The 24,026-nt window shown below is 43.3% G+C and overlaps 2 protein-coding genes across 3 annotated transcripts in view; one reads left to right on the forward strand and one right to left on the reverse strand.

Moving 5' to 3' along the window:
* RIGI (RNA sensor RIG-I) overlaps nt 1-7,065 on the forward strand; it is a 38,905-nt gene extending 31,840 nt beyond the window's left edge. Inside the window, 6 exon segments of the mRNA XM_059924621.1 lie at nt 48-93; nt 95-152; nt 3,962-4,064; nt 4,067-4,104; nt 6,022-6,188; nt 6,190-7,065. Coding sequence (XP_059780604.1) covers nt 48-93; nt 95-152; nt 3,962-4,064; nt 4,067-4,104; nt 6,022-6,188; nt 6,190-6,349 — 572 coding nt within the window. The 3' untranslated portion in view covers nt 6,350-7,065.
* Nucleotides 7,066-12,238: 5,173 nt separating this feature from the next.
* Nucleotides 12,239-24,026, reverse strand: part of ACO1 (aconitase 1) — a 59,036-nt gene continuing 47,248 nt past the window's right edge. For both annotated transcript variants that reach the window (XM_059924617.1, XM_059924618.1), the window contains 4 exons: nt 21,877-22,024; nt 17,549-17,671; nt 14,086-14,271; nt 12,239-13,148 (listed from right to left, as the gene is read on the reverse strand). In XM_059924617.1, the coding sequence (XP_059780600.1) occupies nt 13,035-13,148; nt 14,086-14,271; nt 17,549-17,671; nt 21,877-22,024 (571 nt within the window). In that variant the 3' untranslated portion in view covers nt 12,239-13,034. The remainder of the gene's footprint in view (nt 13,149-14,085; nt 14,272-17,548; nt 17,672-21,876; nt 22,025-24,026) is intronic.

The raw sequence follows: 24,026 nt of genomic DNA on the forward strand, positions 1-24,026 counted from the left end.
AGAGTTTTAAGTCACAGACACCAAATAAAATATTTATTTTCTAATAGGCAGAGGAAGAGCAAGAGGGAGCAAGTGCTTCCTTCTGACTAGTAATGATGAATGACTCCATTTTAAGCCTGCAGATGTGAGATGAAGCAGTATTTAAAGAAAAGGTAAGTCTTTGTATCTGTGTTACTCTTTCAGAATCTGACTGTAAGTCACAAGCCGTCCCTGTTTGTGAGCATGGCTGGTACCTGTTGTCGTATTGCTCTGAGTGTTATTTTACTTTACTATTCCATTCCCCGCACTTTACGGCTTGTGGGATCTTAGCTCCCTGACCAGGGATTGAACCGTGCCCTTGGCAGTGGAGTCCTAACCACTGGACTGCCAGGGAATTCCCTGAGTGTTATTTTATTTTACTTTTTAAAATATTTTTTAACATTTCTATTTATTTATTCATTTATTTATTTTGGCAGCGTTGGGTCTTCATTGCTGCACGCGGGCTTTCCCTAGTTGCAGCGAGCGGGGACTACTCTTTGTTGTGGTGTGCGGGCTTCTCATTGCGGCGGCTTCTCTTGTTGTGGAGCATGGGCTCTAGGCACATGGGCTTCAGTAACCGCAGCACACAGGCTTCAGTAGTTGTGGCGCACAGGTTTCAGTAGTTGTGGCATGTGGGCTCAGTAGTTGTGGCACGTGGGCTCTAGAGTGCAGGCTCAGTAGTTGTGGTGCACGGGCTTAGTTGCTCCATGGCATGTGGGGTCTTCCCGGACCAGGGCTCGAACCCGTGTCCCCTGCATTGGCAGGCGGATTCTTAACCACTGCACCACCAGGGAAGCCCTAAATGATATTTTAGCTTGATAAAATGGTTCCTGAGTTTATACAGAAGAATAAATAAATGAAAATAGCTATGACATTTCTGAAAAAATAACTCATGAATGGGTATTGCCCTACCCAATACTAAAGTACAAATCACCATCATTAACATTTTCATGGTTCTTAGCAAAAGACTAGCCTAACAGACTGAGGCTAACAACAAGGAGCATTAAAGCTATGCCAGGCAGCCCTGAGCAATTATTAACTCATCTTACCTCGCAACAGCCCACAGAGTAAATGCTATTATTATTCCCATTTTGAATAATAATTGAGGAAACTGAGGCACTTGCCCCAAATCACACAGCTGCTAAGTGGTAGGAACAGGATTTGCACCTAGGCTATCTGGTTCCACCTGGAACACTTGATTAAAGAGAGGCAGCACCACAAACCACTGGGACAGAGCGGATCCTTCTACAGCTGATACTGTGGAAATCACCATGTTCTTTCTTCCTTTATGATGTTTCAAGTTTTCTTCTTTTATCATATCCTTCTGTTTAGAGACCTTCCTTTTGCTCTTCTTTTAGGGAAGGTCTACTGGTGAACAAATTCTTTTAGTTTCCCTTCATCTGAGAATGTCTTGATTTCCTCTTTATTTTTGAAGGATATATTGCTGGATATAGGCGTCTGCGTTGACAGGTTTTTCTTTCAGCATTTGAAAAATACTGTGGCACTTTCTTCTGCTTTCCCATAGTGTCTGCTGAGAAATCTGGTGTCATCCAGATTGTTTTTCCCCTATAGGTAAGGTGTCAGTTTTTTTCTGACTGCTTTCAAGATTCTTTCCTATGTCTTTAGTTTTCTGAAGTTTAATTATAATGTGTCTTGGTGTGGTTTCTTTGGGTTTATCCTATTTGGATTTGTCCAGTATCTTGTATCTGTAGGTTTATGTTACATTATGTTAGATTTGGGAAATGTTCCGTCATTATTTCTTCCAGTACTTTTTAAGCTCTGCTCTTTCCCCTCTCCTTCCAGGACCCCAGTGTCATAAATGTTAGATATTTTTAAATAGTCCTAAAGGTCCCTGAGGCTCTGTTTATTTATTTATTTATTCATTTATTTCGGTTTATTTTCTTTCTTTTGTTTACATTGGGTCATTTCTATTGTTCTGTCTTCCAGTTCACGATTCTTTCCTTTTTCCTCTCCATTCTGCTGTTGAGCCCATCCACTAAGCTTTTTATTTTGGTTATTGTATCTTTTAGTTCTAAAATTTCCATTTTGTTCTTCTTTATGTCTTCCGTTTCTTTGTTGAGCCTCTATATTTGTTCATGTTTCAAGAGTGTTTATGATGACTCATTGAAGCATTTTTATTATTGCTACTTTAAAATCTTTGTCAGATAATTCTCACATCTCTGTCATCTCCATGTTGGCCTCAATTGGTTGTCTTTTTTTTTCATTCAGTTTGAGATCTTCCTGGTTTTTGGTATGAGGAGTGATTTTTAATCAAAACCCAGAGATTTTCATACTATATGATGAGACTTGGGATCTTATTTAACCTTCTGTGTCAGCTGGCTTCTTTCTGATATCATTCTGGCAGGGGAGATGGGGGATATTGTTTCATCACTGTCAGTTAAAGGTAGAAGTCTTGGTTTCCTACTCAGCTTCTGTTGATACCAGCAAGGGGAGGCTCCTTGTTACTGCTGTGTGGGGATGGGAGTTCTGGCCCCCCATGTGGTCTCCATGGACACCACAGGTGAGGGGGGCTACCATTTGGCAGGACTGAAAATCCTGGCTTTCTCTGACACCACCAGGTGGGAGTGTTGAGGTGCTTTGTAACAGCCCTGCAGAGTGGAAATCTAGGTTCCACACTTAGCCTCAGGGTTCAGGGTTTTTTGTTGTTTTTGTTGTTATTGTTGTTGCTGTTTTTTCCTGTGGGGTTTGGTAGAACAGCTGTTGTCTAAAAGTTTTCTGTCTTGCTGGCTGCCCCTGTCCTGGTGAGCGCCCCTGTCCTGGTCTTTTGGCTAGAGAGATAGGGTTTTGTTGAGATTTCTTTATCTGTCCCCATAGTCATTTCTGGTTGCCAGCTTCTTCAGCTCCATGTCTGGGATATACGAGGCAAAATGAAAACCCAGGGAACTCACTACCATGTTGTTTCTAGGGTCCCAAGGTTCCTAGCTGGTCTGCCTTCCTCTCTTCACCCTATAGAATCTTATGTTTATTTTATATATAATGTCCAGGGTTCTTAGTTGTACTTAGCCAAGGCCTAAATTTTGAGATAGAATGTGGTCATCCTATACAGACATTTAATTTTACTGTAATTCAACAATACTCTCTGTGGTTGGAAAGGAAGAGAGAAAAAAGATTTTAGGCAGTGAGGGACTCTTCTGCCTACTGTTCCATTCAGTGGGTTTATGCCTTGCGAGTGGGTGTAATTATTCCTGAAACAGTTAATGCATATCATATGTCTGTTTGTGAAGGATTTTTATTTTTTTATTTTTTAAAAGATTTAATTTAATTTTATTTTTGGCTGTGTTGGGTCTTCGCTGCTATGCATGGGCTTTCTCTAGTTGTGGCGAGCGGGGGCTACTCTTTGTTGTGGTGCGCAGGCTTCTCATTGCAGTGGCTTCTCTTGTGGAGCGTGGGCTCTAGGCGTGCGGGCTTCAGTAGTTGTGGCACACGGGCTTCAGTAGTTGTGGCACGCGGGTTCAGTAGTTGTGGTGCACGGTCTTAGTTGCTCTGCTGCATGTGGGATCTTCCCGGACCAGGAATCGAACCCATGTCCCCTGCATTGCAGGCGGATTCTTATCCACTGTGCCACCAGGGAAGTCCCTGTGAAGGATTTTTAAAGTTTTACCAACTACTAAAGTAGAAAGCATGGTTCACATGACTATTTTATGGACATCTTTAGTGCTTTTATGGGCATCTTTGATGAAGATATTAAAAGACTAATTGGAGGCCACAATTAAACATTAACTAACGAAGAATTCTCCTATTAGGAGTATCAATAAAATTACCTATGAGATTTTTATGAACAAAGCCAGGTACTGTATGTTCATGGAAGTTGTATAGGAATGAATGATTATGTACATATATATGTGTGTGTATATATATCCTAGTTATACTCAAATTACATATTTGAGGAGGTTCTTTTGTTTGTTTTGGTTTTTGCATCTAGGTTTGCCAGATACAGATTCATGAAAAATTCATCAGGGATAATCAAGGAAAAGCAAAACCTGGGCTTGATAAGGAAAATAAAAAACTGCTCTGCAGAAAGTGCAAAACCTTGCATGTTATACAGTTGATATAAGAGTGATGGAGGTAGGCAGCCTTTTTAACAAATAGCACTGGGTCATTTTTTAGCACTCATTAAAGCTTATTATCTATCAGTGAGATATTTATAGTAAGAATACTATTATTCTGTTGTTATCATGGCCATGGTCCATGTATTTTTAAAGGGCTAAAAAGTTTAAAAGAAACCCTTGATGTTCAACAATAAAGAAATAGCTTAAAAATTGCTGCACAGCTACTTAATTATATATTACGTAGCCATTACAAATAATGGTTACGCTAAATGCACCATGGTATCCTGGATTAGATCCTAGAACAGATGAAGGATATTATTAGAAAAAGTGGTAAAACCTGTAGTTCAGGGTAAATCTGAAATTACTCCAAAATAAAGTTTTTTTTTTGTTTTGTTTTGTTTTTTTTTTTTAATTTATTTATTTATTTATTTTTGGCTGTGTTGGGTCGTTTCTGTGCGAGGGCTTTCTCCAGTTGCGGCGAGCGGGGGCCACTCTTCATCGCGGTGCGCGGGCCTCTCACTGTCGCGGCCTCTCTTGTTGCGGAGCACAGGCTCCAGACGCGCAGGCTCAGCAATCGTGGCTCACGGGCCCAGTTGCTCCGCGGCATGTGGGATCTTCCCAGACCAGGGCTCGAACCCGTGTCCCCTGCATTGGCAGGCAGATTCTCAACCACTGCGCCACCAGGGAAGCCCCAAAATAAAGTTTATTAAACAAAATGATTAGGAAGCTTATATAGTATAATGAAAAACTTCTTACAAACTAATGGTAAAGTGGGAAAATTAACGAGGATACAAAGTAGTAAATATGCTATGATCATAGCAGTGCAAAATAATAGCAGCAATACCACCATCACCACCACCAAAAAAACACTTATGTTTGTACAAAAAAAGGCTAGAGGACGTATACTAAAATGTATTAATATTTTGCAGTGAGACACCATGATTTCTTCTCTTTCTACTATTTTATGTTTCCTAAACTTTCTTTTGGGGATATGGACCACTTTTACAATGGAAGCAAAATCTCCTTATTTTAAAAACATGACATCTGCAGGTTAGCTTTCTATTTTTCTTTCTTAAAACTCTTAGATAAAGGGTTAGAAAAATCTCCAAAGACAAAAATTGGATGTAACTATTGCTGCCGATTGGGGAGGGTGGAGGGCCTGGGCTGGGTCAGATGATGAGTTATTACTTTAGGGTTCTGTTTAGTCTTCAGAAAGCTGAGTCTCTAATCAGTCCAACATTGGAGCAAGAAGCGTATTAGGGGTAATACTGGCAAGTTCCCATACCTTTCTGAGTCTTTTTCTTTAGCAGTAAAAGGAAGGTCCTTTCAGCTCCAATTTGGGTGATCTTCTGTTGAAATGGCCCTTTTAGACTATGTTTTCCTGAGGGACTGGTATGTAGGATCTGCGTTTGTTCTGTGCACTGTGGCGTTTGTTCAGGTTTATTCTAATGTTGACTGGGGGCTGGGCCCGTGGACACATTAGTCCCTGAGCCTCTTCAGATACACATTGACCCTTTGTTGTTGTTCTCTGTATCCTTTGGATTCTTCCTGTCAGGGCCACTGGTGAACTCAGGCTTCACAGATCTTCAGTAAATACCCCTTTGTCTCTGAATTAATAAGGAGTATCTATTTTTGGGAGCCAGGTTGCCTGGAAAATTCTTAGTCCTCCCCTTCATGAGGTGTCCCCTGTCCCCTCACTTGCACCTCCACCTCCACCCTCACCTCCACCTGTGTCACTGGGGGTCAGGCTGCGTGGATTCTACTCTGGCCTTGAGGCAAATCCACATTTCCTTCTTACTCCATCTGTAAAAGAATTGGGATTCCGCCTTCTCATCATCTCTGATTATTGTGGAGTTTTCTTTTTTTTTAAATCACAATTATGTTCTGGTTCTAACGTTCTCTTTTGTATGCTATTCGATCCCTTCATCTGTAGGAATGCCATTTCACTGTGGTTGGAGTTGCTTTCAGGGAGCACTTTGTGAGTAAGTTACACCCCAGACCAAAGAGCTTTGGGAGTTTTGAGAAGAGAGCAAAGATCTTCTGTGCCAGGGAGGACTGCAGCTATGACTGGGGAATCCATGGGAAGTATAAGCTATTTGAGAAAGATTCAAAGTTTTGTGGTGGAAGATGTTGCAACTGGAGCTCAGACACTGTATGCAAAGTGGAAGGACTTTCATTTCGAGACCATCCCATTTGATGCTGCAGAAATGTCCACTTGAGCTCAGGACCTCAGTCTGCAGGGAATGGGTGACCTTGAGTGAAGAAGAAATTAGACCAGTGGGTGAATCACAGATCACTTGTACCACTGTCAAGATATTTTCCCTAAGGCTGGTACTGTACTGAGTATATATCATTTAACTTCTGTTGTTTTCAGCAGTTTGTACTGTATCACTTCATAAAACACGAGTGAATGAATCACAGCACTCAGTGAATCACTTTGTAGGTCAGTAGAGCTTGGGAAAAATGAAAAAGGCTTAACTTATTGCCATTCTTCCCTTCAGAACCCACTGCCAGTGTGCACCGCTAGCTACTCAGTACACATTGAGGTAAATGAATGAGTGAATGGAATGTTGAAAGGTTTTCCATGCTTCCCTTTCTTTCCTTAACCTACTGTAAACTGGCTTTTACCCTTAATAATCTACTGAAATTGTTTTTGTCAAGGTCACCAGCGACTCTGGTGGCCCAATCCACTGGGCACGTCTTAGTCTTTCCCTCTGTTTGACCTCTTTGCTGCTTTTGGCCCTGTTGAATACTCCTTTCTTGGAACTCCCTCTTGGCCACTAGCACTTCTAACTCTACCCCAGTCTTTTCTATTGGCTCCTTTTTGCTGATCCTTTACACGTTGGTAATTTCAAAGGTTCAATATATATACACATACATAGGCATAATAGTCACATACACTTGTGTTCTCTATTTGTGGCATCTGATCTTAAAATTCTACAGTGGACAATTTTTAGTAATGGGGGCATTTAAATAATACAGTACTCATTGAGAAGTTGATTTCTGTTCTTTTAGTTTATTGTACATCTTGACCGATTAATTTGTTTTCTTAACCTGTGCCATTGTTCCCTTCGAATGGTCATTTCAAGCCATTTTCCAGTAACAGTTGATGGTCAACATTCGGACTCTGTTCTCAGGTAGGACCCTTGGATGATACTGAAGGGGCAGTTTAATTTGGCCGTCCTTTCTATTTAAAAACTTAGAATACATATCCAAATGGCATTCGTGTGTCATTTAACAAGGTTTGCTGATGCTCCAGAGCTTAGTTTGGGGTTTTCCAGACATGGAGACAACTACCTGAGTTTTACTGTCTCCATCCCGGCCAAGGTATTTTATGTTCTGCTCAGAATAGCCTCTACAGTAATTTAAGCATCTTCCTAAAACAGATTCAGATTAGTTGTTTGTAATTCACTAGGACCATCAATGGCTTAAACAAACCTCCAAACATCATAAAATGTTAATATGCTCAACATAAGGGGTCACATTACTCTTTTCAGATAGCACCTATTTATATCTGAAGGCTAATTGGTGTCCAGGAGGCCACCCAGACCCCCAGATCAGTCCTGGAGATGAGCGGGGTGACCTGCTGCAGCCACCTCTTCCTCCTTTTGATCTGACGAGAGTCAGAGAACTTGCCAGTTACATAACTTCTCCTAGGCTTAATTTTCTTCATCTGTGAAACAAGGATAATACATACCTGTAAGGGTTAGTGGAGAGTTTTTAACTGAAATAACATATAAGTACGTGATATACATAGTAGTTGTTTGATAATGGTTATTAATAGTATTCTTAGTAGGACACAATAAAATGGGTTATTTAAGCCAACTTGCTTGCTGATTTTTATTCATTTTCCATTTATATTTTATTAGAGTATTAACGTTCTGGTCACCACTTTTAATATGGGCTTTGTTCCCGCACCACCAAGCAATTCACCAACGGGGTGTCCTACCATTCAACTCAGTTCTGCCACTATCTGCCTGGAGATGGCGTCAGATCCCTACAAGTTAAGGGCTCAGTCCTACAAAACTGCCCCGCCTCTTCCCTACTTCAGAAGCCAAATTGTTATTACCTGTGCCTCTGACCAATTGAATACAGATGAGAGGTTCCAGCAACCTCCTCTGTGGGCTTAATTTGCTAGAGAGGCTCACAGAACTCAGAGAAACCTTTTACTTACTAGATCATCGGTTTATTATAAAAGGAAGTAACTCAGGAGCAGCCAAATGAAAGAGATGCATAGGATAAGGTTTGGCGAAGGGGCTCAGAGTTTCTGTGTCTTCTCTGAATCTCTCTCCAGTTTTGTTCACAAACCTGGAAGCTCTTTGAACCTTGTCCTTTGGGTTTCATGGAGGTTTCATTACGTAAGCATGATTGATTAAATCATTGGCCATTGGTAATTTATTCAACCTCCAGCCCCTCTCCCCTCCCCTGAGGTCAGGGGATGGGACTGAAAGGTCTAACCCTCTAATCACGTGGTTGGTTTTCCGGTAACCAGCCCCCATCCTTAGGGGCGGTCCAAAAGTCACTCATTAACATAACAAGAGGCACCTTTGTTGCTCTTATCACGAAATTCTAAGGGTTTTAGGAGCTCTGTGCCAGAAACAAGGGACAAAGACCGAATATATATTTCTTATAAATCCCAATCTAACAAGTATCTCTTTTTATATGTGATTGCCCTTTTTGGATGCTGCTATTTAAGGACTCCAATAGGATGTATACAACATCCACTGGAAATCTATTTGAGAAAAGTTCTTGCAAGTATCTAAATAACTCAATTTGGATGAAGGTGACTAGTACAGCCAACAGAAGAATGCAGTCTAAAGCTGAAACAAGAAAAATAATATCCTTGTTTGACTTTAGCCTGGAGTCAAGCCATTGCAGGCATAGAGAATGGAACAGAGTAGGCATTTGGTTAATATTTATTGAATGAAAGAAACCAGTAGGTAGGGTTTTAAGAATTGCGCACTCTTAACTGATGTCCAAATGCTGGTCGTTGGATTTCTAGGTAAAAGGCTGCATTTCAGAACCAACTGGGGACTCTTTTTCATGGGCACATGCCCAGCCCCCTCAGAACATCCTGCTAGGGTGTGTCTAGCCACGTGTACGTTTTGAAGTTCCTCAGGTGGTTCTGATATAATCTGATAACAGCCACTCCATCTTGTTAACTCTGTGGTCCCCACCAGTGCTCACCTTGTGATATTTTCACCTGAAATGAAAAGTCACCTTCAGTCAAGTGCCTGATTGTGTCACAAGGCCAGTAAACTGATTCCCACCCTTAAAACTGACATTATTATTTGAATTTAAAAACAAGCCATCAGGTCAGTGTTCCCTCAAGTGTGTCCTGTGAAACCCAGGTGCTGTGAGATGCTCTGAAGAAAGCAGTTCTGTGGGCGGATAGGATTCTATATTGTCTGCTGCCCCCTCTCCCCTCAAATGAGCAATTTCCGGTACACACTGCTATTGTGTGTCCTTGTGTCAATTCTGCGGTAATAAGGCCCGTTTAACCCAGTGGCTCCCAGATACCCCGACCCTGGACCCCTTTTATTTCATGGGACGTTGTTAACATCCTGTAGAAGCACAGTAGCAGATACTCAGCCCTGATGCTGACTAGACAACCAGAACCAAATTGGAGTATTAATTTCAGGATCCTACCAGTAACTCTGTTTTATTATATTATGTAATAAAACTATAAATTCCACTCAACAAATCTGTATTTAAAAAGTAGATCTCAGTTTTGGGGATGCAAATTATTAAACCTGTTAAAAATATCAGCTGTAATTATATAATCTTTGTGCACAATGATTAGGCTGTCTGGGTGAACAAAAACTGCTTGGATGTTAAATTCTGTTTGTGGTCATGACATTTAACAACTTCCAAAGAAGGCAGCCAGTGGAACCTTGGTTCCTATTTTTCAGAAGCAGCTCTCCATTGCTCCTCATAACCCTGCAGGGTACGCCACACTGTCCTAACCCAACCCTGAAAGGCCAACTGTGCCAAAAATAAGGTTCTTCATTTAGGTGACTAGCAAACTTCCAGTATGTTTAGCCTAGGGAATACTGGGAGACAAATCTCTACGACCACAAATTATTATCTGTGACCCCCCAGAGCTGCCGGTGGCCACATCCCCCGGCACACGGACCGCCCCAGAGAGAGGCCGTCACAAATGAAGGGCGAGAGGGGAAATGATAGGGAAGCAACCTGAGTTTGAGTCATAGATCCAATCAAGCCTGCCGCCATGGCCACCCGTGTTCTTCAAGTTCTATGAGCCAATTTTTTTTTTTTTTTTTTTGCTTTAGGCAGTGTGAATTGTGCTTCTAATACTACAACTAAGAGTCATGACTAATATATCCTTCCCCTAGATTATTCTCCACTTAACACGAAGGCTGTCCCATAGCCAAAGACACATGTGCTTATTTGCTGCATTAAAAAAGTTGGTCATTGGGCTTCCCTGGTGGCGCAGTGGTTAAGAATCCACCTGTCAATGCAGGGGACACGGGTTCGAAGCCTGGTCTGGGAAGATCCCACATGCCGCGGAGCAACTGGGCCCTTGAGCCACAACTACTGAGCCTGCGCGTCTGGAGCCTGTGCTCCGCAACAAGAGAGGCCGCGATAGAGGCCCGCGCACTGCGATGAAGAGTGGCCCCCCCCCCGCCGCAACTAGAGAAAGCCCTCGCACAGAAACGAAGACACAACACAGCCATAAATAAAAATTAATTAATTAATTAAAAAAAAAAAAAAAAAGTTGGTCAGTGAACTCACTGTGCACACCAAGGAGCGCTTGTTTCCCTAGGAGGGATCAGGCAGGAATGGATTTAGAAAACTAAGAACAAAGGAGATGGGAACCCCATGGAGAGGAAGGAGGGGCTGGGTCTAGCAAGAGCAGCACACTTCTAATCTGGCGGGTAAGCAGCCCGGTGCCTTCTTGAGAAACCAGGTAAAAGGGGTCTATTTGTTCAGCCTTGTGGAGAGCAAGGATGGGACACTGGCTGAGACATTTTATTAATGAACAAGACAGTGTGTTTGGAGGTAGAGGAGGGGAGTCCAGAAGTGAAGGGACCCCATTCCAGAAGTCATAGCTGCAGGAATCTGTTTCCTCATAAGCACTGATTGTGGGGGTCCAGGCTGCTCCCATGCTCCACAACGGAGGGCTAAGGGGTGGACGGCTGTTTTCTCAGCCCTTCTTAGTGTTTTTATCCTAGGACTGATCTTAACTTGAGGGTCACAGGCTTTTCTTGTGCAACAGGGTTCTGTTTGTAATTTTTATTCACGAACAGAAGCTAGATCCCAGGACGTAAGAGGCAAGCATGCTCAATAACCTGCCTTGTCCGTCATCTGGGAAGAGGTGGAGACAGGCTTTGATCCTAGGTGTTCTACTGACCAGCCCACAAACCCTGAGTGCTAAAGTTGAGACTTAAAATTCATTACAAGAAGATTAATTTGTAAGCTGTAAGGTGCCCTGTTATGGACTGAATGTTTGTTGTCCCCCCAAAATTCATAACGTCGAAGTCCTCCCCGACACTGTGACTCTGTGGAGATGGAACCTCTAGGGAAGTAATTAAGGTTAACAAAGGTCACGAGAGTAGGGCCCTTGTAAGACGAAGACACCAGAGAGCTCATTCATTCGTGCTTTCTCTCCGTGCGCACGCACTAAGGGAAGGCCATGTGAGGACACAGTGAGAAGGTAGCTGGCTGTAAGCCAGGAAGAGAGAGAGCTCTCACCAGAAAATGAATTTGCTGGAACCTCGATCTTGGACTTCTAGACTCCAGAACTGTGAGAAAATAAATTTTTGATGTTTGAGCCACTCAGTCTCTGATATTTCATTATGGCAGCTGGAGTAGCCTAAGACATGTGCCCTGAAATGACTTCAGTGATGAAAATGAGCAGATAACCTAGATGAAAATAAAAAAAATTATGATCCGTTCACCAGACTACATTATTGCTACTGCTACCAGGCTATTGCTACCTTCTTGTTTGCTCCCAGATGAGGTTCAACACGGCCATTTAACCTGCGTATTACTGACGTGGTTACAAAAAGAGGAGAACTCGAAGGTCATCCAGGCTTCAGGATCCTGCAGTCTGAGATTTGCTTTGCTCTACATATCCCAAAACGAGGGCCACACACACAGCAGAATTCAGTATCAAAGTCAAGAAGTTTTCCTTGAAAATAGATTTAATCGTATTCAAATTAGAAATGTTCTGCGTCTCTCTCCAAAACCACATCCAAAGTTCTCTTGATACATGAAAAATTTTCTGGGGAAAATATTTGAATATAGTAAAAGAAACCTCCATATTTCTTCAGTGTTGATCTATCAAAAGGTACATAATCAAAAAATTTCAACCTCTGAGCCATCCACGAGGTGTCTTAATCAGTCACGCTGGAGGAAAAGGCGGGGCGAGGGGATCACAGTCACGGCTAGGATTTGAAGTGTGAAAAAGTTCTTCTCTGCCTTGTCAGTTAACATTGGGACGGTATGCAGAGGCAAAGGACTCTCAAGGGAAAGGTTTCATCGAGCAGAGGGTAGCAGAGGAACCCAAAATCGGGCAGGAGACATTTGTGTTCAGCTGAACAGTAGAGGCTAAGAGTGAAAAATCAACATATTCTGTGATCAGTAACTGTAAAGGGCTCAGCTCGCTCTTCCTGGCACAACTGACAATCCCACCATTCTAAGCTTCCAAATTCTAGAAAAAGATAAAAAGAGTAACAAAAATAGAGCATGTAGAAACTGCTGATTTTGTGTGCAGAGGATCGGCACCGGAACCTTAGGGCGCCCTGGGCAGGAAGCGCCCCTGCGTGGAGGGGAGGGGAGGGGAGGGGAGGGGAGGGGCGGGGCGGGGCGGGGCGGGGCAAGGCTGGGGTGGAGAGACTACCACGCCAGGGCCCGCGGGCTGCAGGCACTGCGCTTGCTCCCCACTGCGGCCAGGATGCCCGTCTCCGAGGAAACCAGGGCCTACTTGGCCATCTTGCGAATCATGTAGTTGAGGATGCCCCCGTTGTGGAAATAAGTGAGCTCCACGTCGGTATCAAACCTCATGACAGCCTGGAAGGTCTTGCCGGTATGCAGCTGGGAGGACGAAGAAGCAGAGAAGAATCGCTGAGGGAGGAGGCGAGCCAGCCCTTTCCAGAGGCATCCTGCCCGGCCTGCCCTCGGGCTGCCCCTCCAAGTGTGGTCCACACCCCGGCAGTGCCGGGAACAGGCGCACGCTGGCCCCAGCCCAGACCTTCTGAGCAGTAAGTTGCATTTTATTTAACAAGATCCCCAGTGTACTGATCTACACGGTAAAGCAAGCACTGCAGAGAATAAGTGATGGAAGTGAGAGACACCTGAGAATTAGAAATAGCCTCTCAGGGCAGTAGCTAGTAGTGACGTTTGGGGTATTTTCTAAACTTCCTCCAGGGATTGCCCGAGGATGGAAGGGTCGGCAGTCAGCAGACGTTTCGTTAAGGTTGTCCCTTAGGCACCGGCCCAGCTGCTCACCCTGGGACACAGCTCAGCAGCTTAGTCTGCCTGGGCAGCTAGGTCACCCTGAGACCCTGGTGCTGGTTTTTCACCCTTACCTCATCCAGGGCACTGTCGTTTTCACCTTTGGGCTAATCAAAGTCAGCCACCTGGGGTGAGGCTCAGGGATGGGGTGAGTGTGTCTGTTCACAGGTTTATAATAAAAAGGTGTTTTTAAGGTAATGTGACAATGCCCTATCCCTGAGCTTTCATCACTGCTCTCTGGGCTGAGAGTGGGAGGAACAGGAGACAGTGGGGCTGGTGGGTTTGGGAGGAAGGATGGAACTGATAACTCTATGAGTAAACAATAAATAATAAACCGACATAGTGTGGCATCACTGTGCTGGCAGGTCAGAAAGGTGCTAGTAGAACTCCTAAGTCTAAAGCACGTCTACTGAGGGATTTTTTTTTCCTTCCAAATCCCATTGATTTCCTTCTAACAAGATTGATGACGAACACAGGGCCTCTGAGCTGGGCCTGGCATGGAAAGGCGCCGACTTACCTTGACCTGGACTTTCATTCGTGGTTTGAGGGTTTCTGGAATGCTGATAGTGTATCGTTCCCGCCCTGTGAGTCCTAGGGTGTCTGCATTCTCCCCGGGGAGATACTCGAGGGGGATCACCCCCATCCCGACCAAGTTACTTCGGTGAATTCGCTCGTAACTCTCAGCCAGGACAGCTCTGATTCCCTGATGAGCCAACAGAGTAGTTTGGACAGTTTTCCTTTAGTTACACAGACACTTTACAAAGGCTTCTTAAGTCAAAACTCTTCTCACACCTAAATTCTTCATAAGTACCAATTAATCGTTTACGTAAAATGTTGCCCCCTAGTTATAAATAACACAGTAGCCAGGCTTAACTGATTGCCTGCACTGTGTAGGCAGCATGTAGGCACTGAAATGAACTCTCCTCCCACCCTCCCACAACCCTCGATGTAGACGCTATTATTGTGCCCCTGTACCCTAGTAGTCAGTGGTTTATCCAATATCTGAACCCATGCAGTCTAACCACACACTTAGCCACTTTGTGATACATTTCTCAGCAAACTTCCACTGTATCTGGAAACCTCAGCACAAAGAAACATAAAGAAAATTCATTTTTCCCCTTGAATTTTGCTATTATTGTAGGTACATCAGCAGACACCGAAGATTTAATAAAAACGCAACTTTCAGAACATACTACAGAGAAAGTAAATGATTACCTACTGTGTGCTGCTTTTATACTTGCTGTTTCAGGGATCAAATTACGTTGAATATAATCTTGATATAAAGCTTCCTATAAAGTACATTTTACTGGTAATCTATAACTGGCAATGTACAGCAATGATCAATAAACAAGGATACTTGATTAACTAAAATACCCCATCCTCAAATATTAGTTAACTGTAATATAATAGTAAGATACCCCTAAAAGGTCTCAATATCTAGGGTACACTTTTAAGATCCCCTGAATCAGGGTAACTCAGGAAGCTTGTTAAAAATGTAGATTCTTGAGTCACAGATGTAGAAAACAAACTTATGGTTACCAAGGGGGAAGGGGGCGGGGATAAACTGGGAGATTGGGATTGACATATACACACTACTATATATAAAATAGATAACTAATAAGAACCCACTGTATAGCACAGGGAACTCGACTCAATACTCTGTAATGACCTACATGGGAACAGATCTTAAAAAGAGTTATACGTATGTATATGTATAACTGATTAATTTTGCTGTACAGCCGAAACTGACACAACATTGTAAATCTACTATATTCCAATAAAAATTAATTTTAAAAAATGTAGATTCATGGGTACTACCCCAGGTCTACTGTATCAGAATCTCTAACAGGGAGCATGGGTGGGAGAAGATAGTGATTCTTTTAAGTTAGGAGAACCATGGCTATAGAGCAGCAGTTCTCAAACTCTGCTGAATATTAGAATCACTGGGGAGACTTTTAAAATCCCGATGTCCTGGCCTTACCCCTTACCAATTAAACCAGAATCTCTGGGAATGAGATCCAGGCACAGGTGTTTTTTTTTTAAATCCCAAGGTGTTTCCAAATTTAAAAGCACATTTACAGAGGAAGGGCAGATTCTTTAGGACAGTAGATATTTTGTATGGATTTATGTATATAGGTACTGTATACTTATTTTGGGGGAAGTGGCAATCTTTGTAAACACAGGTCAGTCACGTCTCAATCTCTGTGTAAAGGGCCGTGCAGCACTGCAGATCACAGCTGCCTGTCCCTCTCTGCATGAGGACAGCCCGGGGTTGCCTAGTGGCCGAGGCTGGACAGCTACAGAATGAAGTGTGTACGGCTGTCTGGGCAGACGGAACTCGGAGCAGTTCTGTAGAGAAGTCTAGACGCGTATGGTCAGGCCCCTCAAGATGGCTGTTCTCTTGCTCTTTGTACATCCCCTGCTCGACCAGTCCCTGCTTCACCTCCGCCCTACTCACATGAATGTGCTTGCCCCCTGCCCCTTAGGCCAGAACGGCCCCACCTGCTAGTTTATTAAAGGGAAACATCTGCCCTAGTGGTGGTGGTTAACCTGAGGGGCTGTGAGGGTCGGGCCGGCTGCTGGTTTCCCTGGTAACTGATGAGCCAACCTGACATCAATCCGCCCTATAAATGGTAGCCTCCTCCCCGCCCAGGGGAGGGGAGACTGTTGCTGTGTCCTGCTTGCTGTTTGCTGCACACGGTGGGGTGTCGCCCCAGGACCTTGCTTCAGGTGTGTAAGAGCCCCCCCGCTCTATTAAACCACTGATGTCTCTGTCGCTGTATCCGGCCTCTTTCTTTAGTCTCTTGGCTGGTGCAGCCCAACGAGCCTCTAGAGAGCCCCGCGGTGCCAGGTCTCTTCTTATTCCCCAGATCTCACTGTCCCCACCTGACTGCCCCCTGCAGCGCTCAGCTCCCTTCCTAAAATCCTTTCTTCTGTAATTTCTTAGGTTCTTTTCAGCAGTTTCTAGAAAAGGCAGGCCTTTGGCAAATTACCAACTAATAAGAACATCTCCCCCAACCCACTGCAAACTGATTGCCTAAAAAAAAAAATAGGTGTGATGTTCAAAGACATTTTTCAGAAGCCTGGGCGTCTGAAGGGCTGCCTGCCAGACAGCCTTTTTTTTTTTTTTTTTACTGTACTTGTGGATATCAACTTACTTAGCGTCTGCCAAGTGTGTTGATTTGCTCGGGCCATCGTTATTTAAATTGATATCAGCTAAGCTATTCTACCCTATCCTGAGGATTAAAGTCAGTCACCAGGAGTGTGCCCTGCTTTCAGAGCAAGCAAATGCTAGAGAGGTATAAAGCTCCTGCATGGCCCGTCCCACAGGGACACCTGACACAGGTCAAGCCCTGAAATGGCTGAAGGTTTAAAGAGCTGACTGTCTACATACAGAGAGGGCTTCCTTTTCTATTGAGCCTGTATGCAGACTTTTCACAGGCAGTGATAAGCAACTGTAAAAAGTGCATTCCCCGAGCTTATCCAAAGCTCAGGCTCCTTACTTTTTCCCATCTGTGAACCTGATGATACAGTAGCAGTAGCTTATTCCTCACATTCACCTGGGACAAGATCCTTGAATAAACTTCAGGTGTTAACCTCTGAGAACGTTATGAAAACCATGAAACTTTCCCCATTAAAAAAAAAAAAAATACATACTACACACTTCTGGATGGATAGACTTCAGGACCCTCCCCGCAACTGTTCTGTAGACACCCCCAAAGACCCACAGCTCCCAGGATAGCAATGTTTGATCTAAGGGAACCTGGTGAACTCTAGATTACCCTTCACTCAGTGAAGTAAATCCCGATCTACCAAGAAGCGGGAGATGAATAAACATTCCATGCTTTCCCGAGCTTGCTTTGCTCTTCTACAACATCTTGGAAAGTAAAGCAAAGCATTTTATTTCTGGCCTCCCTCCCAGCTTCCCTCCCGGTTCAGAGGGGCAGCTGCCTGCTGGGATGTCTCTGCTTCCTACTCACCAGTAGGAAAGGGCCCTTGGCCGCCCAGTCTCGGGAGCTGCCTGAGCCGTACTCTTTGCCGGCCAGAACTATCAGGGGAAGGCCCGCCTGCTGGTACCGCTCAGAGGCATCGAACACATCAAGCTGAGGAAGAGAAGAGGAAGGTTTTACCGACACAGTAAAGGCACAGAGTGTGGACACAGGGCAGTGAGTCCTGGTGGGACATGCAGGGGCAGAAGTGTCTGTAGTCGGCCAAGCCAACGTAAAGTCAATGGAACACCCAACCAGTCAGTTGCCTGGTCTACAAATTTCCAGTTAACTCCATCTACGTACCTCTATCAAATTGAATCTTATACTCTTAAGTGAAATGCCTAATTGTCCTAGTTTTAGAAAAACATTCAAATCCTAGGGCATCAGGGGAAAAAAAGGAAATTAGATCAGTTTTTTTTTTTTTTTTTAACTCTTCCATTGATTAAAATATTTTAAAGCTAAAGCGGAGAATCCCACCTAAACCTGGGTTTTGACTGAGTACCAGAAACTCAGTGATGGCTAGTTGTCAAGGGTAGCCAAACAGAAAGAAGGTCATGTGTTCAGAAATTACATAAAATGCAAACTGTTATTTGTCACCCTTCTACATGGAGGTCAAGGTAGAGACAGTAGAAACACTGATGGAAGCACCAATCAATAAAGGACAGGAAAGGATGAACGGATCTTTTAGTATATATGAGAAACACCTTACACAAATAGATTCATTTGTTTCTCACAGGAACTCTGAATATTCTGCTGAGCTGAGACTTCACAAAGAGATGATATCATTGCTGGTGAGTAATAAAACATTGTTTTCTCCTGGTTACTTAAGTCAGAAAATAAGACCTGTCCGAAAGGAGTATTTGATTTGAAAGGAGCTCTAGAAAGGTGTCTATTCAAATTCTCAAGTAGGCTTTCACAAATTACTATTGCGGTGAAAGGATGGAGATTGTGGTTGATGTCACACGGCATTGCCTAAATCTGGGTAGGATTCTGTATGTCTTCAGCTGGATAGAGCTCATGAATATAGAAACTGTTAAACAAAAAAACAAAAACAAAAAAAACCAGTGAAAGCCTGCCCTAACCAAATAGCCTGGATCCTTTCAAAGACCAGAAAGAAACAACCTACCTGATATTTTCAGAGATATCTATTAGTAGCTTTGTATATTAAGACTGTGGGAGTGTGTGTTTTTTAAAGTGCTTTCAAAACTACCGCAAAGCTGACAATCCCATGGCAAAGCAGGTCTTGGAACCCAAGATGAGTGGGACTAAGCAGGTCTAGAGTTCCCAGCTCCTGGCTTTTCTCATACGTGAGCCAAACTGAGAGTAGCAAGCAGCTTATAAAGCATCAGCTCCTGTACTCTCCCGCTCTTCTGAAGAAAACATAAAATTTAGTGGTTTCTTCTGTTATTGTGCCTCTGTATCCCTAAGTATTATATTTAATCGGCCAGTTCTTCATTTCTCCTTTTTTATTATTAATTTCCTACTTTGATGATTTAGTTCTTTTAACCACCGCGCTCCTTCCCCCCCCCACCCCCTACTCTCCGCGGCCTTCTAATATCATTGTCATACGTTTTGATTATGTAAATGCCATTTATAGCTGAGTCACATAATATACTCCGATTTCCTTCTCTTGGCAATTAAAAAATTTTTTTTCCACTGGAATAAAATTTTTGCGTGTGTGCTCACCTATTTCTGTGTCCCTACCTGTTAATTAATCCCCAAATGCACTGCCTAAAGTATCAATACGAGTCTTCTCTAAAGACATTCAAATCTGTCAGGCAATCGAATTTAAAAATCTTTTTCATGGCGTGTCACTCCTGGAGCCCAGCGTTCCTGTGCGGACTGATGGCTCTCTGAGGACATGGTGCATTCCTGTTCTTTCCCCAACATCCTGTCGATTTCCTGTATTTCTTTTTCCTGGATCCTACATCTTCCTCTTTTTTTGGTTTATTCCCTCATTTTGGTGTAATACATTTACTAAGTAGCTTCTTGAGACTGGGACTGAGGGTATTTTTAAAGCTTTTGAATATCTGACTGTGTTATTACTTTAATCTCACTTGGCTGGAAGTATGAGGGACACAGATTTTAGGGTCCCAATAACTTTCCTCAGTCTGTTTCCTGGGTTGCTTTGAGTGCATCTGATCCCCAGGACAATGCACATAAGCTGTTTTTCCCTCTCTGAAGTTTCTAGATCTCCTTACCTCTGCTGTTCGTGCCACGCGACTTATGGGATCTTAGTTCCCCAACCAGGGATCGGGCCCAGGCCCTCAAGCAGTGAAATCGCAGAGTCCTAACCACAGGACCGCCAGGGAATCCCCAACTTTGCTGTCTTAATTTCACAATGATGTCACTTGGAGTGGGTCTTCTTTAATCATGTGGCTGGGCACTCAGTGGACCTTTCAATCTGGAATCTCAGATTTTGCAGTTGAGGAATTTTCTTGTGTTAATTCTCTAATAATTTCCTCTCAGATCTTGTCTGTTCTTTTTAGCATCTCTATTCAGTCAGATGTTGGCCCTCCTCAGTTCAGTCTTTAATTTTCTTACATTTTCTAATTTCCCCTTTGTCTTTCTATATTCTGAAAGATACTCTCAACTAATCAACTTTTCCTGTGAAATTTTAGGGGCTTTTTTTTTTTTTTTTTTTTTTTTTAAGGAGCTCTTTCTTGTCTTCTGATTACTTTACAGCAACAGAAAATCATCTCTTATCACTCTGAGGAGACAGTTGTTTTCCTTAGTTTTCGTCTACTCTTTGCATTATCTGTTGTCCTTTATATTCCTCTGTTCTTTGTCTAGGTCTGTCTTCCAAGTTCAAGGCCTGACTCAAATGTCTCTTCATCTCTCATTCTGTCTCCTTATTTACGCTGAGGCACTAAGCAACCGACTAGGAGTTCTGTGCTACGGCAGGGCTGTAAATGAGGGAGATTCACTGTGACAGTCAGTACCCTGGAGGCCTCCAAAGTCTGTAACTGCAAGTCCTCCCCCTTCATCTCTTGGGGATTTTACCATTTATTTGTATCTTTTTCACTTAATAGTTTATCATTCCTGCTATTCACTGAACAGATATCTCCTGGGCACTGACTCTGTGCTGGATCCTGGTGATCAGAGTATCTATGATGAATTTGCTTTACAAACATAGAACCAGTTACAAGTGAGGCAGTGTGTTTGGTGGTAAAGAGCGTTGACTTTGGACAGAGCCTGACTCCGTGGGTTTTAATCTCAGCTCCTCAGACTTGTGACCTTAGGGAGTTACATGAGCTCTCTGGGCTCACTTGCCAACTTAAAACAAGGAGAATTATGGTACCTTCCTCAAAGGGTTGTTATGAGGATTGAACAAGTCAGTATATGCAAAGAGCTTAGAACAGCACCTGGGATGGAGTAAGTTCCACAGACGTATTAGCCATTATCATTTTAAAATAATAAAATAATTTGTGAGGGTTATTTCTTAAGTAGCTTAACCAGTTTTCATGCGGTTTCACAGCATTCACTGGGAAGGGAAGTGACCCTGAGGACCTACTGCTGTGCCAGATGTTGTGCTAGGTGTTTTACGTGTCATTCCATTCAAGGTTAAGCCTCAGAGCCTTAAAAAGTAGACATTATTTCTACTTCTCAAGTAAGAAAAATGAGGCTCAGAGAGGGAGATAACTTGCTGAGGGCTCCACAGCTGATATGAGGTGGAGCTGGGACTTGAACCCAGGCTTGTCTGACTTAAAGTGCAGGCTTCCCCACCTCTCGTATGCCTGCCATCTGTGAACAGACAATTCCAGCTGTAATACGCCAACTCCAAATGGTTCCCGTTAGGACCCAAGCAGGCCTGCAGAATCCTCTACATTCCTTCTTTTCCTAGTGATATGGTAAATTAATTAAATGCTATTAAAGTAATATGGGCTTGGCCAAAAAGTTCATTCGGGTTTTTCCATACGAGGCTACCGAAAACCCAAGCGAACTTTTTGGCCAACCCAATAAAATAGCACTTCTTTAATAAATATCCTCCACCTTAACCTGGAATTTCCCCTTCAAGTACTCTGAACTGACGAAATTTCACTCAGAGGTTTTTAAGCTCAACTCCTAGGAAACTAGACTTAGTTAAAGCATGAAGCAGAATCTCTAAGCAGCAAAAGGTTTCCCAGTTTAAAGGGCCTCTCCATCAGGGATGAACGCTATATACATGGACACCTGGCAAGAGGGACTGTACAAAGCAAGAGGTAGGATGAGCTGTGAAATAAAAATAAGACCAAAAGGAAAGTGATGGTGCAAACATCCAACCACCCAGAGCCTGAGAAACTCTGGCTTCTTAATGAAGTAGAAGACACAATACTCACAATTTCGCCAGTAGGCAGGTAGATAGTCTGCGGTGCCTGCTTGTTCAAGAATTTGTTTAATAAGCGGATATTGGCAAATGTCCCCCGTGCCATGATGGCGTCATTACCTCGGCGGGAGCCGTAGGAGTTGAATTCTCGTGGAGTCAAGCTGATAACGAAAGCAGGAGAGGAGCTGGTTTAGTGAACTGAGAGACGATTACACTTGGCTTACCCCAAGAAAAGAGAAAACCCACAAACCTAGGTGTTTCTCTAAGTCTGCTAAGTATTTTTTTTTTTTTTTTGGCTGCATTGGGTCTTCATTGCTGTGTGTGGGCTTTTCTCTAGTTAGGCGAGCGGGGGCTACTCTTCATTGCAGTGCGCGGGCTTCTCACTGCAGTGGGTTCTCTTGTTGCGGAGCACGGGCTCTAGGCACGCGGGCTTCAGTAGTTGTGGCACACAGGCTTCAGTAGTTGTGGCTCGCGGGCTCTAGAGCGCCGGCTCAGTAGTTGTGGTGCATGGGCTTAGTTGCTCCGCAGCATGTGGGATCTTCCTGGACCAGGGCTTGAACCCGTGTCCCCTGCATTGGCAGGTGGATTCTTAACCACTGTACCACCAGGGAAACCCTAAGTCTGCTAAGTATTATTCTCCAAGGCAGAAAAGCTGTTCCCATAGCTTCAAGTGAGGGCAGAGTGAGAGGTGGCAGGTGAGATGGTGAATCAGTATGCTCCCAGCAGCAACCTACAGTCTTATAAATCTGAGTAGAGCAATCGGGAGGGACTTTAATAAGAGTATTTATTTTATTGATTCAGTAGGGTAGCCTATAAAGCTTCACAAAAGGTAAAATACTAAAAATGGGTAAAAAAACAAAGGAAACAAAGGGAATACTCAGGGTAGGCCAGTCAGGTGGAGCCAAGAATGGGGACACATAAAATACATTCTATAAACTAAACAGAAGTAGGTTCAAATTTGTCCCCGAGTTACCAGGGGCTCAATGCAATGAAAAGATACATAACTGGCGACATTACTTAGAATTTTCATAAGATCAAAATCAAGGCAGTGCCAAAGAGGCAGACAGGAATAGCTATCAGTGGTCCTAAAATCAAAGAAGAATCTTGTCTGTGGGTCCCAATGAAAGGACACTTTGCAAAGTGAGTAACAACATCTTAAAATGAACATGGTGACGAGTTCACTGGGCTGTTTCTTATAATTCTAGGAAGCGTGTGTGTTAATGATTTATTAGTTAGATCTAATTTGAAGATTGAGAGTCTATGAATGGGCTTCAGGAGTATGTGAGTGTGTCTATGAACCCTTGAAATTATGTCCAAAGTGTGGATGTGCATTTTTATGGGAAGGTATATCTCCTTTCATTCAATTCTCTAGAGCATCAATAATCACCAGTCTAAAAAGGTGTTGGTCACTGCTTATTTTCTAGTTTCTTCCTCCAGCCTCAATCTTGTGTTTCTCTAGTTTCTCTGTTTCTTCTTAGAAGCCTTTTCTCCCATTCATTCACTCAACAACTTTTTATTGAGCACCAACTATGTGCCAGGAGCTGTTCTGGGTGAACAATGAACAAAACCAATTAAGATCTCTGCCTTTGCAGGGCTTACATTCTAGAAGATGGAGACAAAGAAATTTTTTTAAAGAGCATCCTATGCAAGTGTTACTAGATTGTGGTTAATACCTTAGAAAAAAGAAAAGGTAGACCAGGGCAAGGAGAACAGGAGTATGGTGGAAGTGAACTCATGGAGGAAGACTTGAACTTGGCGAGAGAGTTAGCTAAGAGGGTATCTTGGGGAAGGGCATCCAAGAGGAAAAAACAGCCAGCTCAACCAAAGGCTCTCAGGCAGAAGGGTACTTGGCCTTGCTTGGAACATTCAATGAACAAGGTGGTGGGCAGTGTGTCCCAAGCAGTGTGGGTGAGTGGAAAAGCAGGGACTCACTGACCCATCTTGAATATCACCTGCCCTTTTCTACTTGCTGATGGACTTGTGTCTCCCACTCAAAGCAGAATCATATCCCTTTAAAATCTCACAATATGTATCTGTGTATAGGCAGTTCCCATACATTTTAAAAAGTAGTTGCCCTGCGTTAAAGAAAAATCTGGACACAGACCACTGTGCATCACCTCCTCTAGATGTGGGCTATCTTCTTAAACTTACAACACTCACATT

This window comes from Balaenoptera ricei, chromosome 6, assembly GCF_028023285.1.
Source record: "Balaenoptera ricei isolate mBalRic1 chromosome 6, mBalRic1.hap2, whole genome shotgun sequence".
Taxonomy (NCBI): domain Eukaryota; kingdom Metazoa; phylum Chordata; class Mammalia; order Artiodactyla; family Balaenopteridae; genus Balaenoptera; species Balaenoptera ricei.